At 39.7% G+C, this 24,117-nt stretch overlaps 1 protein-coding gene across 1 annotated transcript in view; it reads right to left on the minus strand.

Moving 5' to 3' along the window:
• Positions 1 to 24,117, minus strand: part of LOC132391409 (NADP-dependent malic enzyme-like) — a 144,592-nt gene that overhangs the window by 33,715 nt on the left and 86,760 nt on the right. Inside the window, exons 5-7 of the mRNA XM_059964584.1 lie at positions 22,706 to 22,867; positions 13,214 to 13,317; positions 10,584 to 10,693 (exon numbers count right to left, since the gene is read on the minus strand). Coding sequence (XP_059820567.1) covers positions 10,584 to 10,693; positions 13,214 to 13,317; positions 22,706 to 22,867 — 376 coding nt within the window. The remainder of the gene's footprint in view (positions 1 to 10,583; positions 10,694 to 13,213; positions 13,318 to 22,705; positions 22,868 to 24,117) is intronic.

A 24,117-nucleotide genomic window follows, 5' to 3' on the forward strand; every position in this document is an offset into this window, starting at 1 on the left:
CTTCAGAACTGGTGATCCAGGAAAGTACAAGAGGCCCAGGTATGACCTCTGGAAGGCCATCTCACACGGAGTATGGCAATTCCAGACTACCCTTGAATCAAGGTGGGATGCTCGATAGTTGTGGCAGGCCTTCAATGCCATTACCTCCTACAAAGTAATACCAAGCAACATAGATGACAATAATGATCTTGACCGAAAGAACACAGAGGCACCTTCACGAACCTCCACAGCTCCTGACGACCCTGTGATTTCAGCCTTGGAGGCCAATGTGAGGCATCGTGCAGGAGAGTTTATCCGTACAAAGCATCCAGCTCAGACAGCAGACCTAGCCAAGAACTGAAATCTGTGCTAATCAGCTGGCTGGATTGTTTACGGACATCTTCAACCCCTCAGTTTGGCAGACTGAGGTACCTACTTCCTTTACTCAGGCATCAATTACACAGGTCCCTGTGAAGAACATGGTGACCTGCATCAGTGCCCATTATCCAGCAGCACAGTGATGAAGTGCTTCAAGAGGTTAGTCATGAAGCGTATTAACTCCTGCCTGAGGAGTGACTTGGATCCACTCCAATTTGCCCACTACCACAACAGGTCAACAGCAGATGCCATTTCACTAGCTCTTCACTCAGCTCTGGAACACCCGGACAATGAGGATGCATACATAAAGATGCTCCTCATTGAAAGCTGTGCTGTAGCCAACACTTCCATCCACTCGAAACTCATCACTAAGCTCTAAGACCTGGTCCTCGATACCTCCCCGTGCAACTGGGAATTCTCAAGTTCCTCACTGGCAGACCCCAGTTAATACAGACTAACAACACTTCACCATCAGCACAGGTGCGCCAGAGGGCTGTGGGGACTATTCTCCTTATATCTATACTTATTGTGGCTAAGTATAGCTCCAATGTTGTATTTGTTTGCTGACAACACTATTGTTGATGTCGAGTTCAAAAGTGGTGATGAATCGGTATACGGGAGGGAGACTAAAAATTTGGTTGAATGGTGCCACCAAAACAAACTCTCACCTGACATCAGCAAAACTAAAGAGCTGATTATTCACTACAGAAGGAAGGAGTCAGAAGTCCATAAGACAGTGTCATTAGGGGATTGAAGGTGGAAAGGGTCAGTAGCTTTAATTCTTTGGCCTCAACATATCAAAGGATACATGCCTGGGAAAAGCACGTACTGTAAATGCCATCACAAAGAAGACATGGCAGCATCCCTATTTCTTAGAAGTTTGCATAGATTCAGCATGTCACCAAAACTTTGACCAACTTGTACAGGTACACAGTGCCCAGAAACAGAAAATACCATGGACAGTGGGGGATACATCCCAGTCCCTCACAGGCAAAGCTCTCCCTATCACGGAGTGCATTTACATGGAGTTCTGCCACAAGAAAGCAGTACCCATCAACGATCCCTACCATCCAGGCCATGCTCTCTTCTCTCTACTTACTACCATTGGGCAGGAGGTACAGAGCTTTAGAACCCACACCACCAGGTTCAGGAACAGTTATTATTCTACAACCACCAGGCTCCTGAACTGATGTGGATAACTTCACTGAACACACCTCAGAACTGATTCTATGACCTACAGACTCACATTTATGTTCTCAGTATTACTTTTGTCTCATTTGCACTGTTGTCTTCTTTTACACATTGGTTGTATGTCAATCTTTGTTTACACAATAGAATCTACAAAAATATCTATTTATCTTTCCTGTAAATGTCTGGAAGAAAATGAACTTCAAGTTAGTATATAGTAACCTGTATGTACTTAGTTAATAAAATTACTTTGAACTCTTGAATGAGTTAGGGAGTTTCTCTTTGAAGCAAAGGAGGATGAGAGGTAACTCGATAGAGATGTACAGAATTATATATATAGAGTAGACAGACAGCTATTTATTCACAAGGCTGTAAGGGCTATTTGGAGGGGGCAGAATTTTACAGTGATTGGAGGAAAATATAGTGTGAACGTCAGATGTAGTAATTACTTTTTACATACAGTGACTATAGAAAGCATTCAACTTGGAAGTTTTCATATTTTATTGTTTTACAACATTGAATCACAGTGAATTTGATACTGATCAACAGGAAAGACTCTGTGTCAAAGTGAAAACATATTTGTCTAAATTTTTTTACAATTACTAAACACAAAATAACTGATTGCATAATCACTCACTCCCTTTAATTCAGTGTTTAGTAGATGCACCTTTGGCACCAATTACAGCATTGAATCTGTGTGGCCAGGTCTCTTATCAGCTTTGCACAACTGGACACTGCAGCTTTTCCTCCATTTTTCTTTACAAAACTGCTCAAGCTCTGACAGATTGCAGGGGGATTGTAAGTGAACAGCCCTTTACAAGTCCAGCAACATATTCTTAATGGGATTGAGGTCTGGACTCTGACTAGGCCTCTCCAGGATATTAACTTTGCTGTTAGCTCAATTTTGGTTTCATCAGACTGCAGAACTTTCTTCTAGCTGACTTCAGAGTCTTCCATATACCTTCTGGCAAGCTCTAGCCGAGATTTCATCTGAGTTTTCTCCCCCCATCCCCCAACTGCGATTAATGAATTTGTAATTAATTTAGATCACTTTGTAGAGATCTGTTTTCGCTTTGACACAAGTCTTTTTCTGTTGATCAGTGTCAAAAAAGCCAAATTAAATCCACTGTGATTCAATGTTGTAGAACAATAAAACATGAAAATTTCCAAGCGAGTGAATACTTTTTATAGGCACTGTAGAGAGTGATAGGTGCATGGAATATGCTGCCATGGTGGTGGCAGAAACAGATACATTAAGAACATGTCAGACTCTTCCAGATAAACTCATGGATGAAAGAAAAATATAGGGCTATGTGGGAGGGAAGGGTAGGTTAAAGGGTGGGTACAACATCACAACATGACTGTGCTGTACTGTTTCATGTTCTATATTCTATAACAACTGGGCAACACAATGGTGCAAGCATTGAAGCCATTGCCTCAGAGCGCAGGAGTACAGAGTTTGCACATTCTCCCTGTGACAACATGGGCTTCCTGTAGCTGCTTCGTTTATTCCCAAAACCCAAAGGCGTGCAGATTGCTAGGTTAATTGATCACAGTAAAATGCACTGGTGTGTAGGCGACTGGTAGAATCAGGGAGAAGGAGACGAGAATATGGGGGAAAGCTAAAATGGGATTGACATCGGGTGATGAGTAGTTGATGGTTGGCAAGAACTCAGTGGGCTTTTATGCACTGGATCTCTCTCTGACTATGAATCTAAGGCTCAGAATCTGAATAAATGGTACTTGGAACTATCACCTTGCTTAGAAAGTTGGTGAGGATATCTGGAGTTTTAAGGAGAATGTTAGCACCCAAATCTAACTCAATTTACTGGTCAAACAGACAAAAAAGGTCAACAATATTTTACATCTAATCTTTGATGAAAATGGTGAAATTTCTCATTAGTATGTTAACCAAGTCATATATTTTAAATTAGCTGACAAATCTGGGGTTTGATGTTCTTGTTGTGTTTTTGTTTGTTTGTGCAGGGAGAGAGGTACTGGGGGGGATGGGGTTGTTGTTCTGGAGTTTTGTGTGGGGGATGGGATTTGGGGGGGTTGATAATTGTGTTGTCTTTCTTTTTTTTCTTGGTTTCATAGCTACCTGGAGAAGAATCTCAGAATTGTATACTTCCATAATAAATTAATGTTTGAATCCTTTGAATAAATTACTCTCAATTTTGCAACCCCTCAATCCCACCTACATCATACACATTGAATATATAGTAGATTCCAGTTTGTTGTGCCACAGCAGGACCAGTACATTTTGGTCCGTTACATGCTCACAGTTTGAACGCGGGAGTGGGGTGATGTTATGTCATGTGATGGCATGTTCCAAAAGGTATTTAAACCAAGCCATGGTCTGGAAAGCAGTTCTCATTTTTATTTTTGTTTAACGTTGTTGTTGCCGGTCGGAGGTGTGGAGGCTCCACCTGTTTTGTTTGTTGCACATTTATTTTTCCCTTACAGTCCAATATCAGAGAGTGAAGGTATTATCGGAGTGCAAAGGATTGGATAAAGTCAATGTCGTTCAGTGTCTTGGGGAATGATAGACCTTTGTGACTTCGTTCAGGAATTGTGGCATGCACATTTGAGCTGAACCCCTGCACGGTTGGGAAGGTTTGTGCAGTGACCACCCTCCAGCCAAAAGGTCAGTTCCTTTTACTTCCTCGAAATTTCTTCGAACAAGGCATCTCTTGGCTGTGCAATTGGCAGATTCATCATTACTTCGAAGGAATCGTTGTTTCGGGGAAGTCTCTCCTTACTGACTGTATAAATCACATGGACTTCTGAATTTATCACTTTAAGTTTGTGCTTGAATGAGAACTCGTTAAGAACAGTTTCTAAGCTTGACTGCTTGTTAGATATTGCCACCTAACTGTTAACTTCTGGTTGTTAGTCATTTGTTTACTTTAAGTTTTGAGCAGAGGTCAATAACTCTCGGGATTTGTTTTAAACCCTGTCTCAGTTTCATATTCATTGCTGCTGCATTTGTAACAGGTCCAATTAGCTGAAGTTTCCTGGAAATATTTAAAGTATAAAACAGACAAAACTACCATTTAAATAAGTAATAATTTATGTATTTAAACAAAATACAGAACAAATTAGAACACTACCAATACCTCTACAGTATCATAAAACTGTATTTGGTCCTAATAATTATCAATTGGGGAATTCATCCGGTGTATGCAGCACAGCCACCTAGTGCCAATAATGGACTGAATACATACAATGTTTTCGACGATTGCATCCTACAAGTCTTCGTTTTCATTGTAACATTCAATGATTGTCAATATATCTTCAAGTTCTTCATAGTCCCTAAATTGATGAACTAGTGAAATCATTTCATTTTCACTCCCACCCATTTCTGGCATCTCCAAGCCTGAATACTTGAAATTGTGGTGAACAAAACACTTCTGAATTGAATTACTGATTATTTCTCGCCAACTTTCAGAGATCACTCTAGGTACAATGTAGTGTCTAATGGCCACACAAGTGTGTGCGACTGAGGTTAGTATAAAACTATTTGGCAAGTCGCCTGTTCCAAGTAAGTGGCAATTAACCAGAATCCACCATAGTTTTGAACTTGGTCTTGTATATTACAACCTTTAAATATGATTTCAAGTTTCAATGAAATCTTTTTAGGGTCATTCCTTATAGAGTTTCTTATTTCTCTTTCAAAATCATCTGTAATTAATTACAGTTTGAATAAAGAGTAATCTAACTTCTTTCTCATATTCAGAGAGGGTGGAGAACATGACAAAGAAAGATGCAAATTCCAAAATGTTTGTTAAACATTGCCATCATGTATATTGCAATCATTCCAAGTTTAGTTAGGCTAATATTTTACGTAAATTCTCCCCACTTCTAACACCACCAATATTATTGAATTTAATGAGTCATATTGTTCTATAATATACAGGGAATAGAAAGAACGGTAAACTTGCATGGCTTTATGACTCAGATGCTCCAGGCTTTTCAAAACTTATGCTTTATTAGCTCATTTCATATTGGATTCTGCTTCATGGCAGTTTGCCCAGTGTGGCAGAGTCTTGTAAGGGTTAATGTTTCATGAAAGGGCCATGAAATTCTGAAAACTTGTGGTTCTCATCATTCAGCAATAAGTACCTCAATCAACTGCCCTAAAGGGCCCAACTAAACTGATATTTTGTGGAAACTGCAGATTCCTCAATATTGAGTCACCAACTGCAAAGTTTTGGCCAAGGCCGCCAGTGCTGAATGCGCTCTCTGTCCGACACAGACCCAGGCATATGCACACTTTCAAATGCTTGACTTGGAAGGGAGAAAAAGAAAGTGGTGGTATCATGGGAGCACACATGGGGCTGAAGCAGTGAAATGTCTGGTGTCTACATAGGTTTCAGGGAGTAAACCCATCCTGTTAGTGAGAGGCAGTCAGTGAAAAGTGCACACAGGATTGCACCAAACTGACATATTGGGGTTGAGTTTCCCCTTGTATGGATGTGCAGAAAAGCAAAACGGCCCCCGCTTCCACGCGTCTCCACCAGGTGCCAACCTACTTGACTGAAGAATGGTGGCTGGTGACTTAGGAAGAAGAGCAGCTAGATCATAACAGGAGCCATAATGCAATAAGGTACAAAATGCTCTTACAAAGTACAAAGGCGGCTCACATAGCTTAAGCTGATTTCATCCCCTCCTAGAAATTTAGATGCCTGGTGAACTTGGCAGACAAGATATCAACATTATTTTTTCCTGCAGTCTTGCTCATCTTGTCTGGAATTTAGCAACAATGTTTTGAAGTCTATCCTAAAACTAATACAGGTTCTTACACAAGTTAAAGTAATAGTTGTTGACAACAGGAATGGAGATAAGCTACTCCTAATCTATCCACACTCAGCTCACACTGGGTGCAATGGGATGGAGTGGAGGATACAAGTTGGGGTTGAAGTTTTCCCACTGATGAATGCAACAACCTGGAGGTCATAGTCACGTCTACACACAAATGTAAGTGTACTAACATCTTACCTTACTAATGCAACAGATTATTGTTGAAACAAGATAACCCATGTATTAAATTCTGGGTCATTAATAGAAAGACAACCGAAGCATTTCTAGTACTGATGAGAGATGACTCATTCAACTTGAAGAGTCTTTGTCATAACTGTAACAATAGTTAATATTATTATGTTACTAAAGGCCAATTAGAAATAAATAATGAAACAGCAACATATACAATGAAATGTGTACTCAATTTATGGTGTCTGATATACACATAATGAGAGAGCATGCCTATTGCAGATGATTACATTTTGTCATCTGTTCCTCTCATGCAATGTTTATCCAGCTGACTTATTTATTACCATACTCTTTGCTGATCACATAATGTCAACACAAATGGAAGAATTTGGCAGAAATGCTGGTGGACAGGAACTAAACTAATAGGTTAGTGTGGGAGGATAACAGTATACAAGAAAGGGAAATACATAATGCCGATGATCCTTTGAGAACAGAAAGAACAGATGAGTGATGCAGAGAGCACCTTAGGCTGCACTGAAGGCTTTGACTGCTAGGGAATTATCAGGCATGAGAGGACATAGTCCTTCTTCCTTTACAATTTAACGAACAGTCCTCAACAGCCTTCAGCTGTCAGGTTTCCTGACACTATACAATCCCAGCTGGCCATTGTCAAGTCTGGGAGAAATTATAATCAGGCACACGTCTCAATGAAATATCTAAAACAGAAAGAGGTAACTTTGAAGTCAGTGGATTCAGATCAGCTATTTCAAAAATGCTTTACTTCCAATTCGACTTGTTCTTCGAATTAAAATACCCTCCCAAGTCTCATTAGCTTGGCTATTTCAAGGAATTTACTTTCCTAAGGTTTCCCAAAGCCTTAACATAGGAAAGCGAGAGTAGACAGGAAATGAAGATTGGTTTCTATCTATCCTGTCACCTCGGGAGTAAAGGAAATAGTTGTGGTAGAAAGTGAAACCTACTGCATGTACATGGGCTCCATTCAAAACCCTGCCCCTTATCTAAATTTCTAACACCTCCACAATATTCATTAATTCTATTCCTACCATTGGCCTACTGTACATCTCTTCACTCTCCAATTTCTGAAGTCCTGACTAAATATCCTTGCTTTCATTCTCTCCTTACCTTCAGAAGCTCAACAACATCTTGATCAATTCTTTAATCCTTGCTATCAATATAGCAATTCTTACTAGCTCAATTTCTGATAAGTTTTCATTCCAATGAAATGATATGGGCTCATTCATCTTGCTATATGCTTGGGAATAATTTGCAAATTTGGTTCTCTTGATGTATTCTCCTGAATGCAAATTGAGAGTTTTCCTATTATGGCAGGGAAGAATCCAAAGGGGAACCAGAAAAGATTCCACAATGTCTCAGGTTTGCATGGCCACCTAAAATGTGTGAAATATGCAGCAGAAATCCCAGTTTCCCCATTTTTTAAAATCAGTGCCAGGATGAAGTTGCCCTTGATGGGGAGATTGAGAGTTGTTGTACCATTCAAGCTGAGAGCTTGAAGGAGCTACACATCAGCCATCTAGGCGTGGTCAAAGTGAAAGTGTTGGTTCAAAGTTTTGTCTGGTGGCCTGGGACAGATCAAATAGCATGCCATGCACCATTCAGGATGCCAAAACATCCAAAAGATGCCAAAAGCAGCACCCCTCCATCCCTGAGGGTGGCCTGCATTGTCCTGGGAGAGGATTCATGTGGATTTTACCAGACCATTCATTTGCACAAATTTCTCGGATGCAACTACAAAGTGGCCAGAAGTGTTCCCAATAGTCTTTACTACAGCCTCGAACACTGCTGATGTGTTGGAGAAGCTTCTTCTCAAGGACTGGTGTTGCAGAACACTTACTCAGTGACAATGGAACTGAGTTTATTGTGGAACAGTTCCAGTCATTCCTGAAAATGAATAAGACATATAACATCTGCACTGTACCACCCAGCTACAAATAGCTTGATGGAAAGGTTTGTCCAGAGTGTAAAGAGTACACTGCAAGTAATGTCAGCAGAACACACTGACAATGAATCAGAAGCTCATCAATTTCCTCCTTGCATATGGCAATTCAGCGCACTCCACAATCAACAACTCACCAGCTATACCGATCCTGGATTGACCATTGCGCTCATGCTTGGATCTCCTCAAACAAAGGGCCCTTACTCCTGGGCAAGCAGTTCTGGCAAGGGATCACAGAAGTGATCAAAGGTATGTAATTGGACAGATTAAGGACAGAACCGAGCTCGTCTTCTACACAGTGATTACGTCTGGTATCATCTGGAGATGACACATCGATCAGTTGAGGACAGCAGAGTTAACTGTTGGAAAAAGGTGGCTAGAACTGTCAAAATCACTTCCTGCAGTCTCAGAGTTAACTCCTACAACCACTACGGGGGAAGTCCCAAAACCTGAGATTGTTTCAAGCCACAAGTCTCACTTGCCAAGCAGAGTGACTTCCCTTTTCAAGAATGTTATTATCCCACAAGAGTAAGAAATCCTCCACATTGATTAAAGTTTTAGGCTTGAATGGGACAATTTTAGATTTACTATGGTAGTTGCATGATACACAGTAGTGTGAAAAATTCTATTGTGGATTGAGAATGGGAAGGGGTCAGGGAGAGGGGAATCATGGTTGGAAAAAGGGAAGGGAGAGGGGAGGGAGCAGGAAGCACCAGAGAGACATTCTGTAATGATCAATGAACTAATTGTTTGGAATTAAATGACCTAGTCTGATGTCTCAGGGCTAGGCTTGTCTGCACCCATGCCACCTCCCTCCCCACACCCACACCTTGCATTCCTTCTCTGCCAGCTGTCCCATATCCCTCCCACAGAACCCCACCCTCACTATTCCCAAAATACATTGCTCCCACCAGATTTTCAAATTCGCTCTCCGCTCCACGTTGACATTTTCCTTCTGCAGTACTGTGCACTATTAGGCATTCTAGCTGCAGAAAGAAAATGTTTTCGACCACCAGGGTGTGTGTTCAATTCTTTTAAAAAAAATTAAATGATTGAACAACTTAAGTAAATGTTTAACAAAAACATATACAACTGGTTACAGAGAAGGTTCAGCAGCTTTATCTGATTCCACAGCTTCATTCAATAGAATGAATGGAAACAGATTTTTGGTGATTTTATTTTAGTATCAAATGCCAAAATACCACATGTGAATTACCAACAATTCTAACCTATTGCATTGGAACAGTGAACTAAAATCTTGAAAAATATTTTCCTTATCTTAGGTCAAAATATTTGCTGTCATTCAAAAGAAAAGTACTGCACATGCTAGAAATTTTAATACAAGTCAAAACATCGGAAATATGCAGCAGTCATACAGTAGAGATGGAGAGAGAGAGAGAGAGAGAGATAGTTAATGTTTTAAATACTGATGAAAGGTCATCGATCTGAAACATTATCACTGCTTCTCTTTTCATGGATCCTGCTTCAGTAATTTAAGTATTCTTTTTCTTTAAAAAAAAGTCTTTTAATATTTAATTTCTTTTAAGTTCCTATCATTAGATCTTGTTTCATTACAGTTCTCCAAAATGAGTTGGGTATGTCTTAGTTGTGTTCTTCAACAACTTCCACTAAGAAAGAACCACCATTTTTTCCAATAGTTAGCAAAATGCCTATGATGCCACTGTGAAGTAGGAATAAGCCACTTCTGGGTATCGATTGAAGTATTTCAGAAAGGAAGATTTGCTACTAACTTACTTGGCTGGTTGCAAAGTGCACACATGCTCATGTGTCGGAAGTATCCAAACATAAAATGCCCTATGTAAATTCTTTCCAAAACATGGAAATCTGCACAGACACTATGGTTCCAGAGTGGTGGGTTCTTTTTTGACTGTATTTGGTGGTATTTTGGCACTAGGATTTGACAGAGTTATATCAACAAACACATCCACATGATTTACATCAACAAATTAGATTTGAAGTATTAACTAGTTCATTGCTGCTCAACTATTTGAAGGGATATTTCCTTAACTGCCAGTTTATAAAATTGCCAATTTCACCCGGCACCACACACCTTGTATGTCATCATTGAAAGTGAGGTACTTCTTGCGATACTTGTTGAGAAGGCGAAAAGCATTGGAGTTTGCAAAATCTTCAAACTGAACGAGACAGTTCATTCCATACCTTAAATACAATGAAATAGATCAATACCCTACATAAACTATAACAGCTAAACAAAACCAAACGGCAACAGAACATCACATTCACTCGAGACAAGACACTAGGTGCATGGCCTCCATGTATTTATGTTATTCTTTGATAAATCTGGCATAAATGAAAAAACTCAGTATTTCATTCAGGATATGCCAGGGATCTGATGGGAAACTAATTGTTGAATATATCTTTATATATAGGCTCTAAGAATAGGCTGAAAACCTACAGTCCAGTGAGCCTGATGTCAATTGTGGGTAAATTATTGGATGCCACTTTAAGGGACAGGATATACAAGTATTAGGAATAATCAACATGGCCTTGTGCATGGTAGGTCATATCTAACCATATTTATAGTGATATCGAAGGAGGCTATGAGGAAGGTTGATAAAAAAAAAGGTGGTGGACATTGTTCAAAGGGGCTTTAGCAAAAGTCTCACATGGGAGGCTGGTTGAGAAGGCTAAGTTACTTGGCATTCAGGATGACGTAGAGAATTGGACTTAACATTGGCTTAGTGGGAGAAGACAGACAATGGTAGTAGCTGGTTGTCTCTCTGACTGGAGGCATGTGACTACTGTGCCACAGTGATTGGTGTAGGATCCGTCACTGTTTATAACCTATAGTAATGATTTAGATGATAAAGTGGTAAGCTGGATCAGCAAATTTGCAGATAATACCAAGATTAGGGGTGCAGTGGACACAGAGAAAGGCTATCAAAGCTTCCAGTGTGATCTAGACCAGCTGGAAAAATAGCAGATGATATTTAATGCAGACAAGTGTGAGGTGTTTCATTTGGCAGAACAAACCAGGGTAGGACTTACACAATGAATGTTGCAAGGACACATAGACCTGAGTTATAGGGAAAGGTTGAATAGTAACCTATTCAACTACTTTATTCCCTGGAGCATAGGAGAATGTCGGGAAACCTTATGGAGGTATAGAAAATAACAAGGTGTGTAGATTGGTTTTCCCCCTGAAGTTTGATGAGCCTACAGTAGGCTTGTGGTAAAGGGTGAAAAATTTAAGTGGAACCTGAGGGGTAACTTCTTCACTCAGACTGATGCGAGTGTGGAACAATCAGCCAGGGACAGTAGTGGATGTAGGTTCAGTTGCAACATTTAAGTGAAGTTAAAGGGCTATGGTCCTCATGAAGGCAGAAGGGACTAGGCAGAAGCAGGTACTCATTGACTAGATGGGCCCAAGGGCAGTAACATTTAGCAATAGGATAAATTAATTGTGAGAAATTGCCAAATGATAACATTGTTGAAAACATGCCCTGTCAATAATAGTGGTTTTTAATGCAAGACCACTAGAAGTCAAATAGAATAGATTGAATCAATTAAACAGATGGATTCACCAGGCTTTCTAATGATAGATCCCATCTGAGCAATTTTCCACACTAGATATATAGCCTAAAAAGAAAATAAAGTGGTCAGTACTACAGTAAGGAGTTTGGTTCATAACCTTTGGTGCGACTTGTATACTCAGAATTTTCATGATGTACCCTGAAACAAACTGAACTGGAACAAAAACAGAATTCTGTGATGGAAGAGACATCCAATATTCCCTAGATGTGCAGACAGTATGAAGTTCATTTTCTCACTGCACCTCAGTACTTAGGACAACACAAAAAAAAATGATTCCAAGCCAATGTGGAACTTTGATTTGAATGGGTCTTTTGGCTCAGGTTACAGCATCTGTTGTTTGTCTTATACATTCTGGCACAGTACTTGTATATATGACAATAAATTTAACTTTGACTTTGTTGCACTTAACACTGTACTGCAGCTTCTGCATGCTGGCCAATCGTTTAAAGAAAATATGCTGATGTGACAGCATTACTTACAGGGGCAATGTAAAATAAAACAATTCCCTCATACTGATGTTCTCAAAACCTAGCATGGATGACAGCAATATCTTTCTGGACTCTGTCAATTTGGTCAGTAGAAATGTTTCTCAGTGAATCCCATCCTGCACCATTTCTTCTCCACATTTCTTCCAAATGGTGTTCGAGCAAACTCATCAGTTTAGAGTTAACTGCCAGTGGTAATGTACAGAAGATTTCCTTGCCCAATCAGGTGCCACAAGCTCGAGGAATGCCGAGTTAGTATTAAAGACTCCAAAGATCACTGCTCCAGAATACATAACACTGCATTGCTATCCTTGATGAGTTTATCTGGCTAATTGGGCATAATCTAAGCAAGGATATTCTGAAGGAGTATGGGACACAAGGTACAATTCTTCAAGTAAAACAGTATTGTTATTATTTAACTGGCTTGAACTGAAGCCATCCCAACTTAGGCACAAAAAACCCAGATAGTCTTTTATAAGAATTTATAGTCAGCTCTACTGAATATGACCTTTGCTATGTCCCAATTGAATGTGCAGCTCAATAATGACTGGTTTATCCAGTTTTAAACAGCAACTTTGACCAAACAAATGTATCACAGACAATTTTCTCCAAGGAGAAAATTCAGCCTACAACATCCTACCTGTCTGTAACTGCTTGCATGAACTCATCAATCAATTCATCATACGCCTGCCCACGAACACGCTTGTGTTTCAATCCAATATAAAGTGGGTCATTGAGGAGTGTCTGGAAAAGATTGTACTGTTATTTTTATCCATGCTCACCGCTTACCCCCTTTGCATTCTTCCATTTTTTTTCTGTTGTAAACAATTACTCCTTGTATTCTTATACTTCCAAGATAATAAAGAGGGGAACAGTTCTCAATTTTAAAGAAAGACATCAAGGTTTCCAGACTTAGATTTGTCATCATGCCAACATTTATATCTGATTACATTGTCAACATACAAAAATTGGAAACTTCTCCAAGTTTCAATTTTGGTATTACCAATGTTTGAATGAAGACTTCAGAGGAAAGATGAAATATAAGGTATTTGCAGTCTCTAATATTTCTTCAGTGGAGTTGAATGTAAGAGTGATTTGCAGAATGGTGTGGTTGGCATAGGTTTTCTTTCCATAAGACAGTCCAGATTTTGGAGTCTGTCATATTATGTATTACAAAAAATAATTAGCCAAGTGGATTTAATTACAATAATTTTCAAATATGAATGAAAGAAACTTCAGAGATTAGGGAAATTATCCATTTAAAATTCTTCCTGTAGTCATGCACCCTAGATCTTCACACTATACATTAGCAAGTTCGCAAATCACTTCCCAGTTATTTGCTGCTTCCATGTTCCAGAGAACCCTGAAGCTGTGACTATGTGTGGTTTCTTGGAATGAAGTTGGCATGTTCTATTTCTGACTCTAGTCCCTCTACTTACAAAACTGTACTGGATGGTACACTGATTGAAAAGAAGACATTAGCAGCATGTTGTGAAGTTCTAAAATCAACAATCCACTTAACAACAGCAGATCAACCCATTTACTCAAAGCCAATTCAGAACAGAGGGCTGCTGCTTATTACAGCTATACATTGTACTGGTCATTTCTTAACATTGTATTGGTCATTTCTTAATAATAATAGGAAGAAGCCTATTGAAGTTACCAATAGCCTCTACTAATCAAAAGACTTACTAACATGAAAGAGCATGTGCAAGAGAAACAGAAACTGCTTTTAGGCCTCATATATAATGGCCCTAAAATTGACTCCTGCATTACAAGCTGGAGAATGTTTAAAAATTAAAAATGACAAAACATATCCTCCATTGTCTGTGTGGACACTTGACTATTTCTATGCCAGTGGGTTCAACGCATGAAAGCATCCAGCACGGAGGGAGGAAGGAGGCAGTTACTATCTTGACATTGGGTTCCCAAGGCCTCAGTGGATTTCATATAATTAACTGTTAGTGAAGTGGAGGTCTGAGGCGCTGAGGCCCTTTTAAGAATCCCCTCTGATCTGAAGGGTAGGAGGGTTTCCTCAATCTCTCACAAAAAACCTTTTCTATTTATCATTGATTTTTTTTTAAACTTATGTACCACAATTGATATCCATTCCTATCCCCACCACCTTGCCCATTTATCACACTGACACATAGCTTCTCACTGGGCTCTCATTATTAGAGTGGATACAAGTGTGAAAGGAAAGAAGATGTAAGCAATTTCATGTCCTGAGGTGTGCTATGTTTTCACTGGGGTATTGTGCTTCCAAAATACTCTCTCACCACTGGGCCAGAGCTTTTCTTCAAAGGTTCCTCAACTCACACATTCTTCAATGCATTTAAGCCACAATGCTTTTTTTAAAGAATGTTGTGAACAACAAAAAGTAACAAACTATAAGTCTGCATTTTCTCTGAATTTTCTCCTTTGATTACTCTCTCCAATAATCCAACTTGGTAGGGTTCTCCAAGTACTTGAAGCACATTTCAAGCAAATAATTTTCCAAATAACCAACACACAAGGAGTTCTGCAATTACCATAGACACAAGCTTTGCCCCCTTTTATTTTCACAGCCCATACAAATGAAAACACGCCATCACTTTCTGCATGTACAGGAAGTTTCCCTGATATTAAGTTAAAGACAAGCAAAAATATCTTTCAATACAAGATAAAATAAAATTGAGAAGTTGCCTTACTCTTATTTGCATTAGCATCACTCTAACAGTGTTTATGAATTCCTAACCCCATTTCGGCATGTTGGTCCACGGCCTCCTCTACCACCACAAGGCTACTCTCAGGTTGGAGGAGCAACACCTCATATTCCGTTTAGGTAGCCTCCAACCTGATGGCATGAACATTGGTTCCTCCTTTTGGTATTTTTCCCCTCCCCCTTCCCTCTTCTTCCATTCTCCACCCTGGCCTCTTACCTCTTCTCCTTGATCCCCTCTGCCTTTCCTTTCTCCCATATTCCACTCTCCTCTCCTAACAGATCTTTTCCTCTCCAGCCCTTCACCTTTTCCACCTAACATCTCCCAGATTCTTACGTCATCACCCACTCCTCCACTCAACTGGCTTCATCTATCACCTTCCAGCTTGTCCTTCTTCACCTTCCCTTTTTTTATTCTGACACATTCCCTCTTCCTTTCCAGTCCTGATGAAGGGTCTCAGCCCAAAACATTGACTGTTCATCCATTTCCACAGATGATGCCTGACCCTCAGCATTTTGTGTGTGTTGCTTTGGATTTCCAGCATCTGCAGGAACTTGTGTTAATGTTTGTGAGGGCTCAATAAAAAAAATCAAGAGTATTGTTGCCAGGTAAGTAAATTCTGCAATGACAGGAGAGTCACAGAAGTGTGCTTCAGACAGACAGACATACTTTATTGACCCTGAGGGAAACTGGGTTTCGTTACAGTCGCACCAACCAAGAATAGTGTAGAAATATAGCAATATAAAACCATAAATAATTAAATAATAATAAGTTAATCGTGCCAAGTGGAAATAAGTCCAGGAACAGCCTATTGGCTCAGGGTGTCTGACACTCCAAGGGAGGAGCTGTAAAATCTGATGGCCACAGGTAGGAATGACTTCCTATGAAGCTCAGTGTTACATCTCGGTGGAATGAGTCTCTGGCTGAATGTATTCCTGTGCCTAACCAGTACACTAATGAGTGGATGGGAGTCATTGTCCAAGATGGCATGCAACTTGGACAGAATCCTCTTTTCAGACACCACCGTCAGAGAGTCCAGTTCCACCCCCACAACATCACTGGCCTTACAAATGAGTTTGTTGATGCTGTCGGTGTCTGCTACCCTCAGCCTGCTGCCCCAGCACACAACAGCAAACATGATAGCACTGGCCACCACAGACTCGTAGAACATCCTTAGCATCGTCCAGCAGATGTTAAAGGACCTCACTCTCCTCAGGAAATAGAGACGGCTCTGACCCTTCTTATAGACAGCCTCAGTGTTCCTTGACCAGTCCAGTTTATTGTCAATTCGTATCCCCAGGTATTTGTAATCCTCCACCATGTCCACACTGACCCCTTGGATGGAAACAGGGGTCACTGGTGCCTTAGCCCTCCTCAGGTCCACCACCAGCTCCTTAGTCTTTTTCACATTAAGCTGCAGATGATTCTGCTCGCACCATGTGATAAAGTTTCCCACCGTAGCCCTGTACTCAGCCTCATCTCCCTTGCTGATGCATCCAACTATGGCAGAGTCATCAGAAAACTTCTGAAGATGGCAAGACTCTGTGCAGTAGTTGAAGTCCGAGGTGTAGATGGTGAAGAGAAAGGGAGACAGGACAGTCCCCTGTGGAGCTCAAGTGCTGCTGACCACTCTGTCTGACACACAGTGTTGCAAGCGCACGTACTGTGGTCTGCCAGTCAGGTAATCAATAATCCATGACATCAGGGAGGCATCCACCTGCATCACTGTCAGCTTCTCACCCAGCAGAGCAGGGCGGATGGTGTTGAACACACTGGAGAAGTCAAAAAACATGACCCTCACAGTGCTTGCTGGCTTGTCCAGGTGGGCGTGGACACGGTTCAGCAGGTAGACGATGGCATCCTCAACTCCTAGTCAGAGCTGATAGGCGAACTGGAGGGGGTCTAAGTGTGGCCTAACCATAGGCCGGAGCTGCTCGAGAACAAGTCTCTCCAGGGTCTTCATGATGTGGGAGGTCAATGCCACCGGACTGTAGTCATTGGAGCCACTGGGGCGCAGCGCCTTTGGTACAGGGATGAGGCAGGACGTCTTCCACAGCACAGGAACCCTCTGGAGACTCAAGCTCACATTAAAGTCATGGTGAACTACTCCACATAGCTGGGGGGCACAGGATTTGAGCACCCTGGAGCTGACACCATCCACCCCTGCAGCCTTGCTTGGGTGGAGACGTTTCAGCTGTCTTCTCACCTGTTCAACTGTGAAGCCCACCGTGGTGGTTTCAGGTGAGGGAGGGGTGTAGTCATGAGAGCAGGGTGAGGGGCTGTGAGGAGGGGTAGGAGGGGAGAGTGGAGTATGTGTTGGTTGGGGGCCGACAACAGATGAATCATGTGGGGGATGGGCAGGGGCCACAGTGTCAAATCTGTTGAAGAACAGGTTAAGTTTGTTGGCCCTGTCCACACTGCCTTCAGCTCCTCTGTTGCTAGTTTACCGGAACCCAGTGATGGTCCTCATCCCACTCCAGACCTCTCTCATGTTGTCCCACTGGAGTTTCCACTCACGTTTCCTCCTAGACCCGTCTTTAGCCTCCCTGATCTTGGCTTTCAGGTCCCTCTGTATTGTCCTCAGCAGTGTGGTGAGAGGGACCCAGCAAATTCTGGAGTAATATCAAAAATGGTTTCTTAGCACTAAGAAAGACCAGTTTCTGGAAACTATCAGTTCAGTAGGACTCAAGGCACATAACCTATAATCATAATAGAAATAAGAGAAAAGACTAGTGAAAAGGTGAGGCTACAAAATGCACATTTATTGTGCAAAGAGCCACAGAAAACCTCAGGGCTGAGCAACATGCACCTGGCCCGAGTTTGCCAGGGATACTTCATGAGCAACAATACTTTATTATTTCAGTCTAGGAATACCTGTTCTCAAACAATTACCTCTCTGTTTTTGGGTAGTTCTTTGTTTCATGGTGCTGCATTGTTCAAGAATTTAGAACTGGATAAGAGCAATTGACCTGAAACATTAACTCTGTATCTCTCTCCACAAATAACACCCGACTCGCTGAGTGTTCACAGAATCATTGTATCAACATTTGGTTAACACCATGAATTTTAAACTAATTTTGGGCAGTTCCTTTTGATCTTCATTGGACCTTCATTTTTATTGAAGTTAAAACAAATCTAACACTTGTAGTAATACTTCCTTCCGTTTAGTTCTATTTTTCTTTGTCAGTTCTACAGAGCACAGCCCACCTCCATTTTCACATTTTGTTTCTGTACCTTTAAAAGGCTTAACAATGCATCCTCAGTGAGCACATCTGGAGTTTTAAGGAGAAACCCTTATGACCTCTGATGCTGAAAGTTGCAGCTAATTGGTCCTTGAACAAAGTCATCCTCCCCTCCACAGACTTGACTTTCTGAGGGTGAAATCTGGTCCAAATTGATATCACCTATGAATAACTATTGGTCTCTGAAAATAATGACCTGGAAGGCCAGGTAACTCCCAGCTGTGCTGTACTTATCTAAGATACATCGCTTTCATTTGTGCCTCAGTCTTGTAAAAGCCAAAGTTAATTTAATTATTTTCTGTTGATTGACTTACCGGGAAAATACTTGTGTCTAATTGAACCTCAAGACTGTGCTTCCTCTGCAAGAAAGCTCTTCGTTTCACTGGTCTCTTATAGATGTTACTATACAGAGCTTTCAACAAGATAGTAAAGTGTCTATAGAGTACATCAAATAGCATTGTAAGAGGCCAGAAATGTGATCAATTCTGCACCCAACATGGAAGAAACTGAAACTGCTTATGATGATATCAGGTGATGCTTAAAACACTGGCATATACCATATACAAAGCTAAAAGAAATCAAATAATTTAAGAAAGAACTTTTAAGCTAGCAAGTTACATTTGAAGAGATAGTCATGAAGTCCACAAGTCTTTGCAGCACGTGTAATTACACTAATTCTAAGACTATAAACTATACACATTTGAGCAGAATCATTCTTACCCAGATTTAATGAACAACTTGATTTAAAAGAATGTATTACCTATCTATTTCAGTTATGAAGTTACCTTATGATAATGTTTCTATTTTGTTTCCTTCCATCAAATACTAGCTCATTTACCTGATTACCAAATGCAAAATTTGCCATAAACTAGCATTTTTATACACTATTTTCAAAATTGCAATTATACAAAACTCTATTTTCAAAAACAAAAAAATTACATACACATATGCATACCCAAAATTTGAAACTTGGTAGGTTTATTAAGGCAACTTTAAGAATTTTTTCAAAAAACCAACCGGCTTTAAAATCTTCAGATTTTAACTAACTGAAATATATCAGTAATAATACATATGATTCACTTCTAAAGAATGCATAAACTATTCTCCAATTATATCAGAATATATTAGTCAGTTTCTTAGTAATTAAAACAAAAGTCAAAATGCTCCAATTCAAATTTTAAGTGAAGTTTGGCCAAGGGTGGCTAGCAATGTTATGTTTTAAAACTAGCACCAAACACAAGCTGCACTTAAAATGCTACAACAGTTTTGTCTTGGTTATGCCGATTTCTGCTGAATTATATCAAAAGCAACAGGATGAAGAGAAGGCTGAATGAAGACTCCAGGCCACTATTTCCATATTGCTTTAATTTCACTTTTGAGACGAAAGGTCTCTTTGCAGATTCTCAATTTACAATTGTTCAGACAGCAAACTGCTATTACAAAGCTGGAAATGACTGGTCACAAAAGGAGCACATATGGAATTTAATGACGAACTGACATTACCACAAATCTATTGTTGTTAGAGTGTGAATTTACTTCCCACTATCAAAAACTGGTGCTTCATTATGCCATGACAGACATAATTCATATCATGCCCCCCCCATAAGTTTCAGCACTCTGCTATATTGAAAACAGTGAACTGACAGCTAAAAAATGCATAAAACCTTTGTGACACCACAAGTTATCCACTCTCTAATCTTATTTTTCAGTACATAGAGGGGGTTATCACCTAACACCATTAATGAATTCTGTGCAGACTACACTACAAAGTTGGCAATTGGGCAGATTGTGGAGAAACTGATCTATTTTCTGATGCCAGAAGTTAACTGACAAGGACGTGAATGCCGGGGTTAATATCACTAAGTTTTGACAATTTTGTACAATATCCCATGCTGTACAGTTTATTGGAGGCATTCATGTTGTCATATTCATTAAAATCACATTGTATATGCATGAACGTACTTAAACTTTCCAGCAAGACCTCATTTAAGTTAATATGACCATTACCACCGTCACAGTTCTGTTAAAGTAAATAATTCTCCCTTTGTTTAAGTACTACACCAATTGACACCGATTTCAGTGTTTGCATGCTGGGGTACTTTATCATCAGAAAGAACAAATTTGTATCAGTATGTGAAATCAATACAAATTCATACAAATTAAAAACAGCTGTGCAGGGAACTGGCAATAATTTTATCATGGTCGTATTACAGTATTTTCCATTGTACTTGATAACAGATGGGAATAATAGATCATGATTTCAATGACCTTTGCCAGAAAAATACAATCCAACTCCCTGGAAGCTATCAACTCTCCATGTGTTAAGGAAAGAATATGACCCTGAAAGGTTCCAATAACTTAAGCTGTGTTTAGTCCAAAAAAATGTCAGAACCATGATGTGGGTAATAAAGTTAATTATTAAAATGAAATCTAACATCATCCTTAATTATCAAAAACTTAACTCAAATATTACTAATTTTATATTTCTTAATAAAGTAATAGGGCAGAATCCCACAAAAAAACACACCGCATTTTCCACAGAAAATGCACAGACAACACACACAAAACGCTGGAGGAACTCAGCAGGCCAGGCAGCATCTATGGAAAAGAGTACAGTTGACGTTTCCGGCTGAGACCCTTCAGTAGTTCTGCCAAAGGGTCTTGACCTGAAAAGTCGACTGTACTCTTTTCCATAGATACTGCCTGGTCTGCTCAGTTCCTCCAGTGTTGTATGTGTGTTGCTTGGATTTCCAGCATCTGTAAATGTTCTCGTTTGTTTCTGGAAAATGAAGATATTGTGTTCGTGGCAACTACTGCTAATTCAGCCAACTACTGCACTCAGTGCAAGAAACCAAATGAAATATTCCAATATTATCCAAAAGCTTTGGAATTTGCTCATAGCCCTGCCCAAGCTTTCTCTGGAGAACATCTTTATGTTTATTATTTTCCTTTTAGTAGATGCCATTACACCCCTACTCACCTTTGTTTTACACTAGCAACTCAGCAACACTAGCAGCAAAGTGTCAAGGCAGATTGAAATCAACGTGGTTGAAAGCAGAAGGCGAGTGGGTGTTCAGCGCCATCTACCTGCATGTGACCAGTCTTTCTGCCCCTCTCCTCCCGTAGGAAGGTGCCCGCACACATGAACAGACTCTCTCACCAGTTCTCTTAATGCTGCTGGAGTTCTGGGCCTTGGGCAAGGATTAATTGATGCAGTTTGTGGATTGGACTCTGTAGTTCACATTGTGATTGTTTCTGGCTTTTGGTTACACCCTTTTTTCTTGCTATTTTGATTGAAGCAGACCAGCTCTGCAGCCTGCCAGGTTGAATGGAACTGAATATGCCTGGACTCTTGCGATGACTTGGAGCTTTCGTATTTTATATTCCGTGTTTTACGCTAGTTTTTTTTTGCTGTTTGCACGATTCGTTCTTTTTTTTGCGCTTTGATGTTTTTCTTTGAATGGTTTCCATGATTTTATTTGTTTCGCAGATGTCTGTAGGAGGATGCATCTTAGGGTTGTGTACTGCATACATACTTTGATAATAAATGTACATTGAAACTTTTTGTCACTGTGGCAGGTTGTATCCTGAACTTTAATTGCCAAATCCATACTTCAAATTAAAACATAAAAACTCTTTTACTCCCATCAGGAGATCTAAAGGGCAGTGCTTGCTTGTATGTCTTTCCCATGGATCTTAGAATTCTCAAGCAGAGAGCAGACAAACAAATTTCTTTTGTTGGAAGAAGTTTCAAGGGAGAATAATTAAAAAGGAAAGCAGGAAGCAGAAATCTGAAAAATAATCCTTTGTACTGATACTGTATCTGTGTGACTGAAAAGTACAGACCCAGCAATCCCACTGTGTAATACCTCTGCATGCTTATTCATGTTTTTGAAATCACTCTGGTCCATCACTGTCCACAAACATCAGATTTAAAAGGCTGAACTTCCAAAACGATAAAGATTCATGAAATAAACTTGTTTAATTTCTGTTCATCTTGCACGCATTGACTTTTTCCTTAACTATAAATCTGCTGATATGTCCACATAGTAAACCCATTACTTGCTTGATAGGTCTCACAGGCAAAAAAAAAAGACAAGATGTTCAAAATTTATTTTCTTTACTGTTTATTTCTATGAATAAACCAGAAGCAAATTTTATTCTTCAAGAAGAAATGAAAGAGCATACCTCATTGTCTGTACCAACATCCAGAAGCACAGGAAGGCAATGCTGTGGATTCACACCTCCACAGGCTGTGTAGAGAGCAAGTTTTCCCACTGGAATTCCCATTCCATAGCTTCCAAGATCCCCAAGACCAAGGATACGTTCACCATCTGTTACAACAATAGCCTTAGAAAAATGGGAGAAAGGAACAAAGTAAGGTTTGATTTCATTAAAGCATTGTCTTCAAAAACAGCTGATGATCTTCATGAAGAACACTGACTAGCTAGCAGAGAAATAATAGTCACTATTTTAACAACTGGTGTGTAATATTTTACTACTCATCGATAATATAAATTTCATAACAGATGTGACATGAAGTGAAAGCTATTCTGTTTAAGTATCAAATGTCTGTCAAAGGTGGTGTTTAGGAATAACCTTTCATGGATATAGTTGATTAAAGAATTGTCTAACAATTGAATTAAAAGATAGATAAAGCCAAGGAAGCTGGGTGAACTGACTGACTTGTTTCTTTTTATTCATTGATTAGAGGCAAAAGTATAAGTGCTACAATTGACCAAGGACTTTGATCATTGATTACGCATCAGAAAATTATAAGTACATCATCAATGAATCATAATGAACAAGAAAATCCAGTTTACGGAGGAGGGTGAGGGCTGAGGTGCCTGCTTTTTTGGCTGATTCTATCTGGGCATGAATCAGTCACATGACCTTCCGTGCACACAAATCAATTGGAAGCTCAGCATGGTTGCAGAGATTTGATCAGTGCTGCATATTGTGCTAACGCTGCTAAGAACCTGGTGAAGAACATGTTAGATAAGCCAGCCAATTACTTACAGTATAAAAAATAAAGTTAGTAAATTGCAGCATACAATTTTGAACACAACATTCATTCAGTAAATTATTTCTTACAGATAACTTTTAAATTTACTACCATTGCATACCTAAATATTGATAACATTGAGCTATTACAGTCTGTATGTCAGCTTTATAATCAATGTAGCCCATTTCTAATCTAGTGTTCAACATTTCACCTGTAAGGACTTTAGTCTTTTTCAAATGTTTCTCTCAACATTTCTATCTAAGTGCCATTCATTTCAATGGAATTAGAAATTTGATAGCCTCCTGCAGCTTTGGGCACCCAAAGGAAGAGAAAATTGATGTAACACAAAATAAATTCATTTTAATGATCAGTTCCAGGTAAATTTATACCAATCCATCAAATGATTTCTGTGCCAAGGACATATTTTTAATGTCACCATTCCCATGCAACATCCTTCTGTGAAACTAGGATATTTTCCTGTGGGTATCTATAAAGGACACTAGTTTTTATTCCTGCAGTACAGAAGTTGTAAATAAAATACTTAGTCGTATTATATTATTATTGTATGTTTATTTTTGCACTGTATTAATACTCT

The sequence above is a fragment of the Hypanus sabinus genome, chromosome 3, assembly GCF_030144855.1.
Source record: "Hypanus sabinus isolate sHypSab1 chromosome 3, sHypSab1.hap1, whole genome shotgun sequence".
In the NCBI taxonomy this organism is placed as follows: Eukaryota; Metazoa; Chordata; class Chondrichthyes; order Myliobatiformes; family Dasyatidae; genus Hypanus; species Hypanus sabinus.